Source organism: Macaca mulatta, chromosome 3 (assembly GCF_049350105.2).
Source record: "Macaca mulatta isolate MMU2019108-1 chromosome 3, T2T-MMU8v2.0, whole genome shotgun sequence".
Classification (NCBI taxonomy): Eukaryota; Metazoa; Chordata; class Mammalia; order Primates; family Cercopithecidae; genus Macaca; species Macaca mulatta.
In genome coordinates, this window is record NC_133408.1 from 5683124 (window position 1) to 5702500 (window position 19377).

The 19377-nt window shown below is 45.9% G+C and overlaps 1 protein-coding gene, 1 long non-coding RNA gene and 1 pseudogene across 9 annotated transcripts in view; 2 read left to right on the forward strand and 1 right to left on the reverse strand.

Annotated features, from left to right (window-relative positions):
- Positions 1–6872, forward strand: part of PRDM15 (PR/SET domain 15) — a 74068-nt gene extending 67196 nt beyond the window's left edge. For all 7 annotated transcript variants that reach the window (XM_028845313.2, XM_015132844.3, XM_077995726.1 and 4 more), the window contains 3 exons: positions 2262–2342; positions 4092–4301; positions 5306–6872. In XM_028845313.2, the coding sequence (XP_028701146.2) occupies positions 2262–2342; positions 4092–4301; positions 5306–5785 (771 nt within the window). In that variant the 3' untranslated portion in view covers positions 5786–6872. The remainder of the gene's footprint in view (positions 1–2261; positions 2343–4091; positions 4302–5305) is intronic.
- LOC106997235 (uncharacterized) overlaps positions 3870–19377 on the reverse strand; it is a 25923-nt gene continuing 10415 nt past the window's right edge. Inside the window, exon 3 of the long non-coding RNA XR_013414897.1 lies at positions 3870–5258. This is a non-coding gene — a long non-coding RNA (uncharacterized LOC106997235). The remainder of the gene's footprint in view (positions 5259–19377) is intronic.
- Positions 6631–8779, forward strand: LOC144339642 (uncharacterized; annotated as a pseudogene). Its single transcript, XR_013414896.1, has 3 exons — positions 6631–6808; positions 8245–8422; positions 8508–8779. The product of XR_013414896.1 is annotated as an uncharacterized LOC144339642 (transcript).

Sequence of the window (19377 nt, forward strand, 5' to 3'; positions counted from 1 at the left end):
TCCTAGACAGAGTCGGGGGAGCAGGAACCCGAAGCGCCAGGACCACCTTGGTGCCCCAGGGGCAGGGCAGGCCCTACAGCCCAGGCAGCAGCCCGTGAGCAAGGCTGGCGTTTGGGCGGTTCCTTTCCATGACTGTGTGGGTTTATAGACTTCAGCGTATTGATAGTGTGCACATCACTTTTGCACACCAGAGTTTTGATGTGCATAGCTGGGTGGAGAGGCCGTACTGATAAAGGCATCTCCTAGAAACACTGTCAGGCAGAGTCCTCTCACCAGGATTAAACCACTTCCTAAGGTGGCCTGACTGCATGTTCACCTTCTGTGCTCCACTCCTTCAGCTGGGCTGTGTTACCTATCCCCACTCCCCTCAAGCCCAACCCAGACAGAACCAAGTGACTCAAGAGGAAAGCCTTCCAGACCCAGAGGTGGTGGTGCGGGGGGATTTTGTCTTTGTTCTGGAACCAATTTGTTTCTCCAGCCTTTTACCCTGTGCTCTCTTTGTGTCATTCCTTTTGATCATCTCACAGTTGTTTCTCCCTACATTAACTCAAACAATGCCTATGGGCCAGCCAGCCAGAGTCCATTCCTGCCCTCCTGGACTTTACAGTCTGGGTAGGAAACAGAAAAATGAGAAGTAGATACGCAAAGTGATTACTAGAATAGAGGGTATGGAAGAGACAACCCCAGACAGCAGTGTGAGGGGAAGGAAGGGGACTCGGGTCGGCTTTGTGTAGCTGTGTGTTTGCCGCAGTGAGGCCTGGCTGAGAGTGGGACATCAGGGGTCCCCCGAGCCTGTCCCCATTGGTGATGCCACAGATTCAGGAGGAGGAAGGTGTTCATTGGAGTCAGACTAACTAGTTAAGTTAAACTATAGTTTAACTGTTGGACTAGTTAAAACAGGCATAACTTAGAGATTCGGAATCTTTTAGGATTGATACTATTTTGTGACTCCAATCTATGGTTTTCCTCTTCTATGAGCTATGGTGGTGCTGGTGGTGTTGGTGATGGTGGGGGAGATGGTAATGGTGATAGGGATGGTGGTGACAATGTTGGTGGTGATGAGGGCAATGATCGTGATGGAGGTGGTTGTGGTGACGATGTTGATGGTGACGATACTGATGACAGAGGTGGTGGTGGTGGTGAGAGTGGAGAGTGCATCCACAGCAGTCTGGTTGCTTTTGCTCAGGATCCTTTGCGAGTGTCACAGTATAGATCTGTGCTCAGTGTCAATGAGAGTTACACTGGAGTCTTCAAAACCATTGCAGGATTTGTTAACTTAAAACACTTACTGGCCAGCCTTTGTTTGCCATCTTTTCCACGAAGGGGCCCAGAAGACCTAGTCATGGAATGTAAATTTAACGATGCACTTCTCTTCTTTTTTAAATGAGTTACGTCCACAAAGCATGGTCTGCTTTTCCATTTTTAACTTCCTTTAGTTGATCAGAAATTTAAAGATGTTTGCAAAGCTGTTTGGGTGAAGCATCCTTACAGGCAGGCTCTTGCTAATTTTAAGCTCCTCCCCTTTATCACGCCTTCCCCGCATGTTCAGCTGCCTCTGTACTTGTTTTCCATTGTCTTTCTTATGGTCTAATTAGGTCATCACAAGAACAAACACAACTGCTGTAGCTGGGTGAGAGCAATGAAGGTCACTTACTTTTGGGCAGGATGCACTGAGCTGGTGGGAGGGGCCCTGTGGGCACACGGGGTGTGCTGAGAACCCTGTTCGGTGTGGCCATCGGAGGGAAGGTAGGGGCAGGGCATCACTTCATCGCAAAACCAACAAATGAAAGCACTTGTGTATGGATTCAACTGAAAAGCACGATGTGTAAGGCACAATGTCTCATTTTTGGTGATTCCTCATAGAACAGGTTTACTCTACCGTATCTTACCTTGTTGTGGTCTTCCTTGGAATAACAGAAGCACCACTGAAACCTCACCCCTTTGGTGTGGGGCCAAAAAGGGAGGATACAGTCTTCCCCCCCCCCCCCCGGGGGGAGTGGACGTGAGATGATACAGGGGCAAGAGCATTGCGGGAGCGTGAAATAAGAGGTGAGGATGAGCCCTGGGCTTCTGGACAGAGTTTCAAAGTCAGAACTGAACAGAGGAGACTGGGAAGTGTGGGGGATGCTGGGAAGTGTGGGGGATGCCTGGGAGGGAAGGGCAGGAGTGGTGCAGATGGTCCCGAGGCATGTGTGGCTTCTGGGTTCCCGCCTGCATCAGCAGCACCCTGACCCCCAGCTCATGCCCTGTGCTCCTCATAGGTGCTCGCGGTGAGGATCGATGACCTGGATCACCTCCCAGAGACCACCACAATCGACGCCTCTTCCATTGGCATTGTCCAGGTGAGTGGCACAGGGCTCCGAGGGCTCAGAAACATTGGGGCAAGTGGACACCTGCAGAAGAGACCTGAGGGGCTTGGACAGGCCGGGAGGGGGCAACTCTGGGCAAGCCTGTGGCTGGGGTCACCTGTTTTCTTGGCTTCTCTTCCCCTCAGAACCTTTTAGAGCATCTCCTCGTTTCTGTAGTTTCTGTGACCTCAGTTTGTTGAACACTGGTATATCTCACTTTGGAAAACAGATGTTTTCCAGAAAAAAAGAAATTAGAACAATTGGCTGGGCACAGTGGCTCACGCCTGTAATCCTAGCAATTTGGGAGGCCAAGGCAGGCACATCACTTGAGGTCAGGAGTTCAAGACCAGCCTGGCCAACATAGAAAAACCCTGTCTCTACTAAATATACAAAACTTAGCCAAACGTGGTAGTGCATGCCTGTAATCCCAGCTATTCAGGAGGCTGAGGCAGGAGAATCGCTTGAACCCAGGGGGCAGAGGTTGCAGTCAGCTAAGATTGTGCCACTGCACTCCAGCCTGGGTGACAGAGCAAGACTCTGTCTCAAAAAAAAAAAAAATTGGAACAATCATTAAATTGTTCTAAGCAAAATAAGCTTAAACATATCGATTAGATGAACTGTTTTTTAAGAAATTTTTAGTTAATACTGTATTTTTAGTCAGCAAAAATGCTTTTATTTCAGAGAATGATGAAGATCTAAGATCACATGTATGCCTCTTGTTCTGAAATAGCGCTTTAGAATGCAGTCTTGATGAGGGGGGTTGGGTCCGGCTGAGTGACGTGTGGCAGCTCCAGCCTCAGCCCCAGAACCCACAGGCCATTTCTACCCTTGGCAAGTCACAGGCATGGGGGGAAGAGAGGAAGGGACGTCCCACCATGACCACGATGTAGGCCCACACTGGGTCTGTCTGCCACTGGGTTAGGACCAGGTCGTGTGGAACGGTGCAGGAAGCCCAAGAGGAGTGGCAGGTGACCACTCACCAGCCACCACTGCCCCACAGCCTCTGTGAGCCTGAGCGAGTCTGGCTGCAGAGCTAGCCTGGTTCAGAAGATGTGGTCACAGCCCAGCAGCACCTTGGACACTTGCAGGGAAGTGTGCGGGGATCCACTGGCATCATCACTGCAGCTGGGCCCTTGGTTCCTTTCCCCTGCAGTTTTTTGTGGTCAAATCTATTTTAATTCAATTTTTTTTTTTTTCCCAGTGGATTTGTTACAGCCTTGGGGAAGAGAGACCTGATTTGAAAGCATTTTTAGCTTTGTTCTAGGAGCTCACCTGGGTGGAAACATTCCCCTTTACCCAGTGGCTTGAAAGGTTTCTAAAAAGTGTTTACATTTTAGCATAAAATACAACTTTTAAAAATACGACTTGTTGCCGGGCACGGTGGCTTACGCCTGTAATCTCCGCACTTTGGGAGCCGAGGCAAGCAGATCATGAGGTCAGGAGATGGCGACCATCCTGGCTAACACGGTGAAACTCTCTACTAAAGAAAGAAAAAAAAAAAAAACCAAGAAAAAAAAAACATATATATATGTATTTTTTTTTAATGTGCAACTAAAGGAACTTGCCGCGATCCTTAGAAATACAAGACCCAGCTGTGGTCACTCTGTTTCCTGTGGCAGCTCGGTGGCCCACGAGTCTCCCCACTGATTCGAGAGTATGTCCAGGGCAGTGCTGGGGCTGTCCTGGCTGCTGCATGACGTGACCGACTAACCTGGTTCTTGGCTGAAACTGATTTTCCTGCAGCCTGAGCTGACTCTGGAGCAGGAGGATTTGGCCGAAGGGAAGCATGGGAAAGCTGCCAAGCGAAGTCACAAGAGAAAGCAGAAGCCAGAAGAGGAGGCGGGCGCTCCGGTGCCCGAGGACGCCACCTTCAGCGAATACTCAGAGAAAGAGACCGAATTCACAGGCAGCGTAGGCGACGAGACCAATTCTGCAGTACAGAGCATTCAGCAGGTCAGTGTGCTGCTTTATCTCCTGATTAGGTTCTGGTCACTTTCCCTAAGCATGAGAGCCCTATGTGTGACTCCATCTCTTTTTACTATACACAGTGTACATGTGGACTTCACGTGGTTGAAGGCAGCAGACATATCCTATTTTTCACTTAGGCATGTTTCATGTAAGCATTTCTGAGTTCTGACCTACAAATCCTGCTTGTCATTGTTAGCAGCAACATCCATTCTAGCATGTTGAAGAGGGATATCCCTGCCCGGGTGGGAATTAGGTGGGCTGTTTGCAGTTTGGGGAGATCACAGATGGCCTGCCCAAGTCCCCTTATGATGAAAGCTCAGCCCTGTGCATTTGCTGACTAGCTGGAGAGCAAGGATCCCTCGGTCTGGAAGGTGAAGGCAATCCCACAATCCCACTGTCTTGACTGGAACCTTCTGTCTTGCTCAGACTTCGTCACTTTTGCTTTTGAAACCTCTGAGTGTTTGATCAGTCTGTGTCTAATACTGCACTTCTCTCTCTCTCGATCTGGGGGATGGTAATCTTCATTGCAAAAGTTCTCTATTTATTTGGCCTTTCATCCCTCTCCATGAAAGGGAATGCTTTCTCTTGTTAGCGATTGGTACTGCAAATACTTTTATTGCTCTTTGTAGTTTTGTGGTGGGATTTTCATTTACCAACAGCAGGGCACTTCGGAGGAATGAATAGAAAACGAAGCATCTGTTTTCTTTTTCATGCTTTTTTTTTTTCTAGCCAGTGAAGTTAATTTGTTTCTTAGTTCCTTCTCATTGCCTTCATGATTGTGTCTGTTTCTTGTTTTTCTTTTTTGCTGGAATTTTTTCAGAACAAAATTAACTCCATTTCCTCTTTCATGAAAGAATGTCGTGCTTCTTGTTCCCGGGGCGCGGCGTGTGGTTATTCCGGCAGGGTAACACAGAGCACATCCTGGGGAGGTCCTTGCGTTCCCTGTTTTGCAAAAATGAACCAATTTTTGTTGTGTGTGAATCTTCCAGGTAGTGGTGACCCTGGGTGACCCAAACGTGACCACACCGTCGAGCTCAGTTGGCTTAACCAACATCACCGTGACCCCCATCACCACTGCAGCCGGGACTCAGTTTACCAATCTCCAACCAGTGGCCGTGGGACACCTTACCACCCCCGAACGCCAGTTACAGCTGGACAACTCAATCCTGACCGTGACCTTTGATACCGTCAGCGGCTCGGCCATGTTGCACAACCGCCAAAATGATGTCCAGATCCACCCCCAGCCGGAAGCCTCGAACCCCCAGTCTGTGGCCCACTTCATCAATCTGACCACCCTGGTCAACTCCATCACGCCCCTGGGGAGCCAGCTCAGTGACCAGCACCCGCTTACATGGCGGGCAGTACCCCAGACTGACGTCCTGCCACCCCCGCAGCCGCAGGCACCCCCACAGCAGGCGGCCCAGCCCCAGGTGCAGGCGGAGCAGCAGCAGCAGATGTACAGCTACTGAGCTGCGTTCCGGGAAACTCGGGGCAAGAACTGCAGCGGGATGTTTGGGATTTGTTTAGATTTGTTTGCTGGATACCAAACAAAAAGTCATACATTGCAATGTAAGGTTGACTTAGCTTTGCAGAGTATCTCCAGATCCCCCGCCAGCAACCATTACAGTCCGAGATCAGCTTAACTCTAGAAGTGACCTCTGGCAGGCAAGAGTTTTAAACTGGATGGGGTTCCACACTATGCCTTACCAAGGCAGTAAGTCCTGGGCCGGGGCCCCATCTGCCTCCCCTTAAAGAACCAGTGTTCACTTGACACAGGGTTCAGGAAAGTGAGGCTGAGAGAGAAGCAGGATGGTAAGAGGCAGAAAAGTTATTAGGAACACCAATGGTTTTTTTTCTTTTAGAGCTTGGTTCCTGTCTGAGAACACAGACAGTATTCACAGGTAGCAGCAGGGAACATTTTCTCCTCGCTTCTGGATTTTTTTTGCAAGTGAGCAGATAGAAGTTAAAGTAACGTTTATTCTCTTTGAACTAGGAGTTGAGTTGGTTCTTATTCAACTATGGGCTGAAACCACATGTGAGGTGTGCTGAGCCGCATGTGATCCTGCAACCTTCGAGATCAAGCTCATCATGGACAAGGGGTCACGTGAGGTCACTGACTCCAGCTCAAAAGGCATCTTAGTAATATCCGTGAATCGAATTCCAATAGTTTTTTTTTTTTTTAACTTTATTTCAAACATACATTATGTGTTCAAGGCTGTTACGGCCAACATTGTGTTTTAGTTTTATGTTAACATGATAAAGTCGTGTGCACTGTAGGACCGTCGGTCCCTGTCCACCCTTCACAGCTGCCCAGATGCAGAGGGTCGTGCAGCTGAGAAGTGAGCCTCCCTGCGGCCGCCAGCGGCTCCCCCGGGTTGTCTCAGGATTCTCTGCAATCCAAATGTGTCCATTCTGGCTGAAGCAAAGCCAGAATCCCCCGAGTGGAAGAAATGGGGGGAAATTCGTATTTTCCTTCTGTTTAAACTTCAAATCCCAAAAGTTGGTGTATTTCATGACCAGTTTTCTATAAAAATACTGAATGAGTTTGGCTCTTTACAGTGGAAGTGTAGGTATTTCGGAACCACAGAGAAAATGCCGTTTCCTGCCAGGTGGTAATGAAAGCAGAGAGGCTAGTTCACTAATAGAAGCATTAATTGCCTCTAAAACTGAATGTGCGGTTAACAGCCAGGTCTGTGTGTGCGGGGACACGTGCTGTCATGTCTGCATACCAGTTTCAGGGCAGGGGCCAGGGTTCCAGGGTTGGGGGAGGCACCCAGCCCCTCCTGCCCCCAAGAAACACTGAGCGGTGTGGGGAGAAGTGTGCTCTTAACTTTCCTGGTACTCTGTTGAACACTGGCCACAGTGAGAGGACAAACCTGCCTTAGTGTGTCCTGCTTTGCCAGTTATCCCAGATCCTGTACTCACTGGGAGTCCATCTTGAGGAAACACGGGCATGGCTGAGTAATTGCTGAAGAGCAGTCCTGATGTTGCCAGCAGAGCAAAGGATGGTTGTTTTTCAAAATGCAACTTTCTCAGCACCTCACTCCACTCCAAACCGGACTTTTGAGGATAGCGCTGGAATTTGTTTTGTGCAATATATGCCTTCGTGAACTAAGGAAAGTTCATCCCCAGGCAGCACGCAGGAGGGTCTGCGGGGCTCACCACCTCACCTCACGCACCATCACTCGCGCCCAGCTCTCACCTCTTAGTTGAATGAATAGTGGGAGATCATTTGACTTTTAATTTATGAGAATTATTTTATGTTATTTATGTATATAATTAACTGTTTTATACATAATAGTTGCATCAAATGAACTCGGGCTTGGGGTGATATTGTCTCCATTCTCCAGATACAAGTGCTGCAGGCATCCATGGAATCAGGAGACCAGGGCTTCTAAGATATATTTTTAAAAATCAGTATCGATTTCTTTTTGCCTTTGCAGAATCTGAAGGGCAAATGACCTCGCAGAGACTCCCAACAGGCCTTGGGCTCATGACGAACCACCCACTAGCATTGATCTTTTATTCCTCTTCTCTATAAAATAAAGGCCTTGGAAATCACAATTTTATTTTTTTAAAGAAGTTGTTTTAGTGCCTAGAGTAAGACCGCATCAAATGTTTTTAAAGAACCTAATTTAGATTGTGTGGTATATACCACTGCTTATCTCAATACACAGACACCTCATACTTCTTGTTGTGAGAACTCTAAAGAAAAATCAAACTCCCAAGTTTTCTGTAAACATGTGGTCTTAATAGGGTCACTGTCTGAGGCAAAGTGGGTTGTCTTAAAGCAATTGCTACGAATTTGCATAAAAGAAACTAGATAGCAAAATACAACCACCACGTGCCACCCAGCCAGAAGAGTCCTCAGCTGTACGCGGTTTTGCTATCGATCATCGTGACAGGAAGTATTTCGTTTTTAAACTGATCCAAGGTGCACAGATGTATTCATAAAGGAAGACATTAGATCCAGCCATTGTGGAGCCATTGTGGCCAGCAGGCTCTGTGGACCCATCTCAGTGGAGAATTTGTTTTGGACCCGTGGCTCCGTGCATCTGTGGACTCGAGTACCATCCGCTGGTGTGAGTCTTGCAGGGAGGCCACAGGTACAGCTGCTCCCTGTGAATCTGGTCTCTGGGTTGAGAAGGGGCCCGGGCCTCTGCAATGCTCTAGCGTGTGACGTGTTCTCAGGAAAACGTTCTGTGCCAAGTGCCGCCTCGCTGTGTCCGGCATGGGACTGCGCTGGAGGGACCGGCATGGAAGGCAGACCTCCTGTACCTCTATCATTCCCATTTGCAGCATCCAAAGGCGGAAGGCTCATGGCTTCCCTGCTAGAGGTGGCATCTCGGGCCTTCCTGTTGGATTTTGAAAGGCATTAAGACTGTCTGGAGATGTTGGGTGTATTTCGTGTCACATCCATTTGTATGATGATGAATAAAAGGTGCTGTGACCCGTGTTTTCAATGGCTGGCCTTCTGCTCCCACTGCCTGTTAGGAAAGGTGGCGTAGTTGGTATGCTTTGAGAATGCTCGCAATTTCTGCTGTCAGCCACATCTTGATTCCTCTCAGGTCCAGAACTCATAAAATGTTTGGATAATTTGAAATGTTCCCGTAGATATTAAGGTATCAGAAGCTTTCACAGGGATTGCCCCCCCCCAAAAAAAAAGGCAACAAAGAATACATGTAGCATTTTTTTGTAAAGCTTAGATCAAGAGAGAACAGGCACCAAAAAGATCAATAGCTAGAGAGAGGCGAATACTTCAGCAGGCGTTTCTTTGGGCAGATGGTCTGGAATGACCGCTTATCTTATTGATCTTTTGATCAAATATTAAATGATGTATTCTAATTTGTTTTTTTTTTTTTTGAGACGGAGTCTCGCTCTGTCGCCCAGGCTGGAGTGCAGTGGCGCGATCCTGGCTCACTGCAAGCTCCGCTTCCTGGCTTCACGCCATTCTCCTGCCCCAGCCTCCCGAGTAGCTGAGACTACAGGCGCCCGCCACCGCGCCCGACTCATTTTTTGTATTTTTAGTAGAGACGGGGTTTCACCATGGTCTCGATCTCCTGACCTTGTGATCCGCCCACCTCGGCCTCCCAAAGTGCTGGGATTACAGGCTTTTTTTTGAGACAGTGTCTCGCTCTGTCACCCAGGCTGGAATGCAGTGTGAGATCTCAGCTCACTGCAGCCTCCGCCTCCCAGGTTCCTGTGATTCTCCTGCCTCAGTCTCCCAAGTAGCTGAGATTACAGGTGCCTACCTACCACCACGCCTGGCTAATGTTTGCATTTTAGTAGAGATAGGGTTACACCACGTTGGCCAGGCTGGTTTTAAACTCCTGGCCTCAAATGATCCACCCACCTCAGCCTCCCAAAGTGCTGGGATTATAGGTGTGAGCCACTGTGCTCGGCCTGCTAGGTCATTTTAAAGTTAGGAAGCACCTTACATATCCAGTCTTCTGAAGATTTGATCTATGAGAACCACGCCTTGGATACTTTTGTTGTATTTTAGATAGCATCTGGCAGCAATGAATTCTCCTGCCAGAAAGTAGGATTCATTCATTTCACGTTTGGCCAATTGTGAGCATGTCCTTGTGTGCCAGACCTGTGTGGTTCTCATTGCACACAAAGGCAGACTGAGCCTTTCAAAACACTGCAGGGAGAAACGGTGGTGATGTTAGCATGCACGTTCAATTCATCAGTGCCCCCATGTTTGTTTCTGGAGTGCAAATTGCTGCCTAGTGATTTGCTCCGCTAAGAGTCATGCAATATGGTGAAAACTAACAAGGACACAGTCTGAATATGGTCTTTTCACAAGTGTTAGACACAAGCTCCCGTAGAGAGAGGAAGAGAGCAGGCCGGCCACTGGCTTCTTCCCCATCAGGTTGTACAACTGGTGTTGAGTGTATCCTCACAGGGGTCCTCGTTCTGGCATGACAAGGATGAGTAACCTTGCCTATATGGCGGTGCAATCATCAAAATCATCTGGAAGTCGCCCTGGGTTGCCCGGACAAAGCTGGCTGGGGCCTCCCCTCCCATCCGGGCCTTGCTTCCAGTAGAGCTGACAGCTTCCCTTCCCTTAGCCAGGGAATGTGACTCCCCTGAGCCCAGGGTTCCCAAGTGCAGGCAGCTGGCATTCTGTGTCCTGGAAGCATAGCAGCCACACCCAGACTGCCTTGGAGCCAAGTAGCCTGTTTTTTCCCCACTGACAGGCTTGCCTTCTATGTTTTATCAAGAGGGAGACCGTGGGGAAGGCACCCTTCGTTGGAATGTAGAACCACCTGTCTAGAGACACACCACTGCCCAAGCACACCTCTGGGTAGAGGGAGGACCAGACCCAAGACTTCACTCCTGCCAACATAGCCTGTTCCCCGAGCGAGACGTTCAGTTCCTCCTGAACACTGGTACATCTGTGAGAAACAAACTCACCCGTCCAAACCCAAAGAACGGACTCAGGGACCCAGAGAATAGCAGAAGTGAGACTTCTAATGACGGTCTTGCAAAATTGGTTGTCTGATGGGTAGGCATACCCAGTGCAATTTCAACAAGCAATTTATCCCCTAGTGTGCAGGTCCCTCCCCAAGTTCCTCACAGGTTGAGCTCTATGGGCTCACAATCTTCCCAGACATCACCTATTGGTTGTTGGGCAGGGGTTTTAGGTGTCTTTTTAGGGTTGTCCTGCTGCATTTTGTTGCAGCCCACAATGCACTGCAATCCTAGTAAGCTCAGGGGCTGTTCAAGCATTTGACTTATGAGCTAAGTAGCTGGGCAGGCTGATAAGAATAGACAAAATGAGTTATTTTACAGGCAAGAAAACTTTCATCTTAGACTAAATTTGATTTGGTGAGGGCAATGAAGGGGGAAGGGGGAAGCTGACAAGCAGGCATTGACAATCCAAGCAGGGGCCTAGTGTATCCTGTTTCTTCTGTAGTTTGCTGACCTAAGCCGATTCAAGGCAATTTGTCTTGGAACTAGATCACTGCATCCATTACTTCCTTCACGTCACCGCACTTGCATCACAATTTGGGGCTTGACCTGACCACCAGCTGTTTCCTTCTCTCGAGTTTTAGTCACAAAATCTTATAAGCAAGGTAATGAAGGAAAGAGGCGCCTGCCTCCATGTTGTAGGAAACAGCCTCTAGAAACCCAGAGACTGCCCTTGCTGCTTATCTAAAACCGCCTGGAAGAGGCATGCTGGTCGCAGGAGAGTCCTATGTGTCCTTTGTGTTTTGCCATTTTTTCCATGAATTAAAGCGTATGATTCTTCTCTACCTGCGAGTCTCACAGGATTCAAGCTCAACACATCCAGCTCAGAGTTCACACGCCCTTTCCCCAGCCTGGCCTCAAACCTGGCCCTTCCCCACTGACCCTATGCTCAGCCAACAGCCCTGTCATCACTAAACACACAAGCTCAGAGCCCAGCTTCATCCTGGACTTGCCCTGCTTCCCACCCTGACATCCAAGTGTTTGCAAAAATGTCCAGGTTTTAAGACCAGGTGTGTGCCTCACACCTGTAATTCTAACATTTTGGATGCCAAAGCAGGAGAATCGCTTGAGGTCAGGAGTTCAAAACCAGCCTTGAACAACATAGTGAGACCCTCTCAAAGGAAAAAGAAAATGTCCATGTTTCACCATGTCCTCCACTATTCCCCAACTCCAGGTTTCCAGCTGACACCTCCTAAGTGCCTGTCAGCTTCCACTCTTGTCCCAGGAAGTCTATTCTCCATATGCTGTGGCCTCAGGAACTTGAAGGTGTACATTCTACAGTGTGGCCCACACACCAAGCCTAGCGTCCTCCCTTGGATCCTGAGAGCTCTCTGAATACCCACAGATCCTTTCTGCAGCCTCCAGGTCTGTAGGGCCTGGCCCTGCTTCCTGCCAGCCAGTCTTCTTTCTCACCCCCACCCACCCCTCACCAGGGTCTTGCATCTGCCATTCATACTGTATGGAGGGGCTCACACAGGCAATTCAGTTCTCTGATCTGAACATTTCTGCTTCTGACCTGCATGGGTAGGAACTAGACTTAACTCTTCTGCTTGAACCAGCTAAAAAGCCCAGACATGGCCAGGCGTGGTGGCTCATGCCTGTAATCCCAGCACTTTGGGAGGCCAAGGTGGGCAGATCACTTGAGGTCAGGAGTTCCACACCAGCCTAGCCAACATGGGGAAACCCCATCTCTATTAAAAATACAAAAATTAGCCGGGTATGGTGGTGCACACCAGTAATCTCAGCTACTCGGGAGGCTGAGAGAGGAGAATCACTTGAACCTGGGAGATGGAGGTTGCAGTGACCCGAGATCACCCCACTGCACTCCAGCCTGGGTGAAAAGAGTGAGACTTCATCTCAAATAAATAAAATCATAAAATAAAATGTATAATAATACTAGCATTGAGGCCAGGAGGAGGCAGTGGAAGTATTCTGTGTAAGATTCTTATGTTCTATGTGAAGTGGTAGACTCATTTGAAGGTGGATTACAATAAGTTAACGTTGGGTGCTAGAAACTCTAAAGCAATAGCTCTCACAGAGCAAAGTTATAACTAATGAGCCAACAGAGGTGATACATGAGGAATGCTCAATTAATGCAAAAGAAAGCAGCAAAAGAGGAAACAGCAAGATGGGGGATTTAAATCCACTGTATCAATAGCTTTCAACAAAATGATCCGAACACCCTAATTGAACGACAGGGATTGTCAGATTGGAATTAAAAACTAGGAGCAGCAGCAAGACCACAGTCTATGGCTTCTATGAGAAACTCACTTTAAAACAGAATTATCTGCTCTGGAATTGACACTCCTCCCCAGCTGCTCCCAACTCACAGGGGAGGCCCAGTCACCTACAGGGGCCAGGACCTATAGGTCCTACCATGTGTGTGGGCTGGACATCACTGCTCAACAGCACTAAAGACCACCCCAGACTCTACAAGGTGGGTCATATTATCCTCCTCACTTTACACACGAGAAAAGTCGTGAAGTCTGATAACTTGCTCCAGGCCACACTGTTGGAAAGTTGCAAAGTTAGAATCTTACATCCATACCTGCCTGATCCCAAACCTGCACTCTTGTTCCTCCTGTGACACAGCCTGTGAGTCTTCAAAAGGAATATAGTTGAACCATACACAATCATTGCTTCTGTAGGTCAAAAATTGCCAAACATTAGTTATTGCATGTGGTTCAATCTGATGCGATTGAGCCATATGACTTTATTATTTTTGCCAATTTAGTTTTCTGAATGTTTGAATTCTCAGAGTCCAGTATTTAAGTGCTGTTGAATTTTGTAAAGTGATGAGTGACTTAGTGATGAGTCATGAATCGTCTGCCCTGAGTAAAAGTCCCTAGGGTAAATTAGAAAAGGTGAACATATTCATATCATATGCTTATATATCATAAACATTGTATGTTTATGACTGAATATTTAAATTTTTTATTTTAGGTTTTCTTGGACTGGAATCAAGTGTAAAGTTGACCTTATGTTTCAGAGCTATTAGACATGGTAGGCAAAGTAATTAAAATTTTTTTGAAATAATAGACTCACAGCAAATTGCCCAGTACAGGGGAAATCCCATGAACTCTTTTCCCAGCTTCCTCTAATGAAAGCAATTTACATACTCTTAGTACAATTAGCAAAGCCAGGATATTGACACTGGTTCACTACTATGACTACTACAATCACTGAACTGGTCTGCAGACTTCATTCAGATTTCCCATTTTTACACACACTCATTTGTGTGTGTGTAGTTTTATGTAATTTTTTTTTTTTTTTTTGAGACAGTCTTGCTCTGTTGCCCAGGGTAGAATGCAATGGTGCAATCTTAACTCTCTGCAATTTCCACTTCCCAGGCTCAAATGATCCTCCAGTCTCAGTCTCCCAAGTAGCTGGGACTACAGGCACACACCACCACACCTGCCTAATTTTTGTATTTTCTGTAGATGGACAGGGTTTCGCCATGTTGCCCAACCTGGTCTTTAACTCCTAAGTTCAAGTGATCTGTCCACTCTGGCCTCCCAAAGTGCTGGGGTTACAGGAGTGAGCCACTGTGCCCAACCACATGTAATTTTATCCCATGTATAAATCAGTGGAACCACCACAATTAAGTTACAGAACTGATCTATTTCCTTGAAGGAATGCCTTCAAGTTACCCCTATGCAGTTGTACCCATTGCTCCCCCATTCCCTAGCCTCCCTGATCCCTCTTATTCCTCACCCTCCCCCATCACTCCTCATTCCTTAGCCTCTCCCATCCCTACCCCATTCCCTAGCCTCAGGCAATCACCATCTGCTCTCTACCTCTATAATTTTGTCATTTCAAGAATGTTATATAAAATGAAATAATACATTCTATAACTTTAAGAAATATGGTATACTTGTCTATCAAGGTATTATTCTTTACATGTTAACCATGCCTTTTTTTTTTTTGAGACAGAGTCTCACTCTGTTGCCCAAGCTGGAGTGCAGTGGCACAATCCTGGCTCACTGCAACCTCCACCTTCTGGGTTCAAGCAATTCTCCTGCCTCAGCCTCCCGAGTAGCTGGGATTACAAGCGCATGCCACCACACCGGCTGATTTGTGTATTTTCAGTAGAGACTGGGTCTCACCATGTTGGCTAGCCTGGTCTCGAACTTCTGACCTCAGGTGATCTGCCCGCCTTCACCTCCCAAAACCATGATTTTTAAATGGAAACTTTTATTGAGATAGCAGATCATATAAAATCAACTTTTACTGAGATAACAGATTCACATAGTTATCAAAAATCATTGAGAGATCTCTTTGTCTGGTTTCCCCCAGCGGTAAACACTTTGAAAAACCATTGTACTAGATCACAGTTAGAATTGACTTTGATACAATCCACTGGTCTTATTCAGGTTTCATTTATACCCTGTGTGTTTATTAGATTCTATACAATGCTGATGTATCATTGTGTTGGTCTGTGTATCTGCCCCACATCATGATACCAAGTATGTCACTTTTTGAGATTGGTTTTTCCTTTTCGCTTTTGAGACAGAGTCTCCCTCTGTCACCCAGGCTAAAGTGCAGTGGCTCAATCTCAGCTCACTGCAACTTCCACCTCCCGGGTTCAAGCGATTCTCCTGCCTCAGCCTCCTGAGTAGCTGGGATTACAGGGGTGCGCCACCATGCCCAGATAATTTTTGTATTTTTTAGCAGAGATGGGGTTTCACCGTGTTGGCCAGGGTGGTCTTGATCTTCTGACCTTTTGATTTTCCACTCCGCATGATACCCTAGAGATGCTCCCAAGTTGTTGGGTGTGTCAATAGTTCATTCCTTTTCATTGCTGAGGCCATTATGTGGATACACTATGGTTTATTTAGGCATTCACCCATTGAAGGACAATTTTGGTTGTTTCCAGTTTGCAGCTATTCTGAATCAAAGTTGCTATGAATATTTATGTGAGTATTTTTGTGTACATAAATTTTCATTTCTCTGGAATAAATGCCCAGGAGTAAGATTACTGAAGATCAGTGTATAGGTTTCTGGGGAATAATAATTGTGGAACTGCCTTATAACTAATGTTAAATCATTTCAAATGTGGTTTGTATTTTCCATGTAACTAGTATTGTGCAGTACAGAGGTTGTACAAATTATTCATGCTGTATTCTAAGAGAAAAATTTAACAATTCAGATCATAGTTTGGGGAGATAAGAAAAAGAATTTGTCCAGTTCAGATGAACCATGGGGAGAAAAGGCTCCCAACATCTTTTCTTTTAACCATGTTTTTTCTGGGTCTAGGTGTTGTTGGAAGACATACTTCCTTAGCCACCAAAGCTTTGAAGCTTCAAACCAATAGCTGAATGTGTTCCATCCAGTTGGAATTATCACTTGAAATTTTCAAGTCTTCATGAGACTCGAAAACCCTCATCTCCAATGATTCACTTATTAGTAAGATCACTAATGAATTCAACTTTGTTCATTAAGTTATATTTGTTGTCCCTTTTCAGCAAATGGTAAAACATCATTCAAGCCTTTGAATTCTCCATGCTACCTTAATGATTAATGGAATGTTACTGTCCAGTAGAAAATGGTTCTTTATGACAAGTGATCTTTATTATGCTCGATGATTACATAATGGAAATAGCAAATAAAAAAGGCATTTATCTGACATAATTATGTAAGTCTTATGCCTAAAATTGTAATACATTCTGATGCTCCCTGGGTACATGTTGGCATTTAAATATAGAAACTAGGGGTGTATTATTGTGCCTTATTTAGTTTTAAACTATCATATTCCCTGGACTGTCCCCACACATCCCAACCATTCCTATATAACCTTCTAGTGCCCAACTTGGGATGGTCTATTAGAGAGCCTTGATGGATAAAATAAAAAACAGTGGAAACTCCCAGTAAATACCGCAGTGAAAAAAATACCCATGTCACATGCTCTAAGTATCTTAGTATCCCAAGCTAAGATCTTTTCTTACTGCAGTTGGTTGTCTACTTGGTAGATTGGACACTGATTTGTTTAGGGCTTTAGAAACAGAGCTACAATGTGTTCCTAGATTTTCAGTTATTATGTAGGTCTTGAAAGCATCAGTAAAAATATAAAATTGAAAATAATTCTATTTAAATATCCAGCTCATCAGTTTAGGATAAGACAAGGAATAGCCCGATGTGTGATCATCAGTCATTCTACTAACATCGGCTCAGTCGCTCCCTGAAATAATTGTTCTCTCATTATTAGATGATTTAGGTTTCCCAATAAAAGGATAGAATTCATTGTCAGTAAAACTGAATCATTCATTACTATTACTTGAGGGAGAGTCTCACTTATGTCACTCAGACTGGAGTGCAGTGGTGCGATCACAGCTCACTGCAGCCTCAACTTCCTGGATTCAGGTGATTCTCTTACCTCAGCTTCCTGAGTAGCTCGGACTATAGGTGTGTGCCACCATGCCCAGATAATTTTTTGGTTTTTTTTTTTTTTTTTTGTAGAGACAGGGTTTCACCATATGGCCCAGACTAGTCACTAATCCCAGGACTCAAGCAATCCGCCTGCTTCAGCCTCCCCAAACGCTGAGATGACAGGCATGAACCTCCACACCCAGCCTCCGTAAAACATCATTACAAAATATTGTCTGAATCTGTAATTTGATGTTTATGGAACTGGGTTTCTTTTGTTTTTGCATCACTGTCAGTACTTCGGGAGAAATTGGGAATTTTGAGAGGCTGCCAGGCCCTTACTCAGGCCGAATAATTCCTTTAAGGAGAACGAGAGCGTGGATGGTGCACACAAGGCTGAAATGCATGGGCCCTAATGAAGAACATCCCTCCAAAATTCAGTGGAAAGTTCCTGAAACAACCAGCAAGCAAGCATATGTACCACCAGTCTTTTTTTTTTTGAGACGGAGTTTTGCTCTGTTGCCCAAGCTAGAGTGCATGGTGCGATCTTAGCTCACTGCAAGTTCCGCCTCCCGGGTTCAAGCAATTCTCTTGCCTCAGCCTCCCGAATAGTTGGGATTACAGGCACCCAACACCACGCCTGTCTAGTTTTGTATTTTTAGTAGAGATGGGGTTTCTCCATGTTGGTTAGGCTGGTCTCAAACTCCTGACATCAGGTTATCCGCCCACCTTGGCATCCCAAAGTGCTGGAATTATAAGTGTGAGCCACTGCCCCCAGCTTGTATTTGTTAGCTAATAGCCACATTTTCTTAATCCAGTCTGTCACTGATGGACATTTGGGTTGATTCCAAGTCTTTGCTATTGTGAATAGTGCTGCAATAAACATATGTGTGCATATGTCTTTATAGCAACATGATTTATAATCCTTCGGGTATACACCCAGTAATGAGATGGTTGGGTCATATGATATTTCTAGTTCTAGATCCTTGAGGAATCGCCATACTGTTTTCTACAATGGTTGAACCAGTTTACAATCCCACCAACAGTATAAGTGTTCATATTTCTCCACATCCTCTCCAGCACCTGTTTCCTGACTTTTTAATGATTGCCATTCTAACTGGTGTGAGATGGTATCTCATTGTGGTTTTGATTTGCATTTCTCTGATGGCCAGTGATGATGAGCATTTTTTCATGTGTCTGTTGGCTGTATGAATGTCTTCTTTTGAGAAATGTCTGTTCATATCCTTTGCCCACTTTTTGATGGGGTTGTTTTTTTCCTGTAAACTTGTTTGAGTTCTCTAAGTTCTGGATATTAGCCCTTTGTCAGATGAGTAGATTGCAAAAATTTTCTCCCATTCTGTAGGTTGCCTGTTCACTCTGATGGTAGTTTCTTTTGCTGTGCAGAAGCTCTTTAATTAGATCCCATTTGTGAATTTTGGCTTTTGTTGCCATTGCTTTTGGTGTTTTAGACATGAAGTCCTTGCCCATGCCTATGTCCTGAATGGTATTACCTAGGTTTTCTTCTAGGGTTTTTATGGTTTTAGGTATTAAGAAAATGTGGCACATATATACCATGGAATACTATGCAGCCATAAAAAAGGATGAGTTCGTGTCCTTTGTAGGGACATGGATCGAGCTAGAAACCCATCATTCTCAGCAAACTATTGCAAGAACAGAAAACCAAACACTGCATGTTCTCACTCATAGGTGGGAATTGAACAATGAGATCACTTGGACTCTGGAAGGGGAACATCACACACCGGGGCCTATTATGGGGCGGGGGAGGGGGGAGGGATGGCATTGGGGGTTATACCTGATGTAAATGATGGGTTGACGGGTGCTGACGAGTTGATGGGTGCAACACACCAACATGGCACAAGTATACATATGTAACAAACCTGCACGTTATGCACATGTACCCTAGAACTTAAAAGTGTAATTTTTTAAAAAAGTAGAAGAAAAAAGCAAAAAATAAAGTAAAATAAAATAAGTCTTTTAGAGATGAGGCCTTGCTATGTTATCCAGGCTGGTCGCAAATTCCCAGCCTCAAGTGATCCTCCTGCCTAGACCTCCCATAGTGCTGGGATTATAGGCATGAGCCACTCCACCTGGCCTGTTTTATAAATTTTTAAAGCTCCAATTAACATATCAAGAGCCAAGCCTCAGTCTCTGGATATGAGGAGAGACAGCTCAGGCTGTGATACACAGCTGTTCCTGCCAC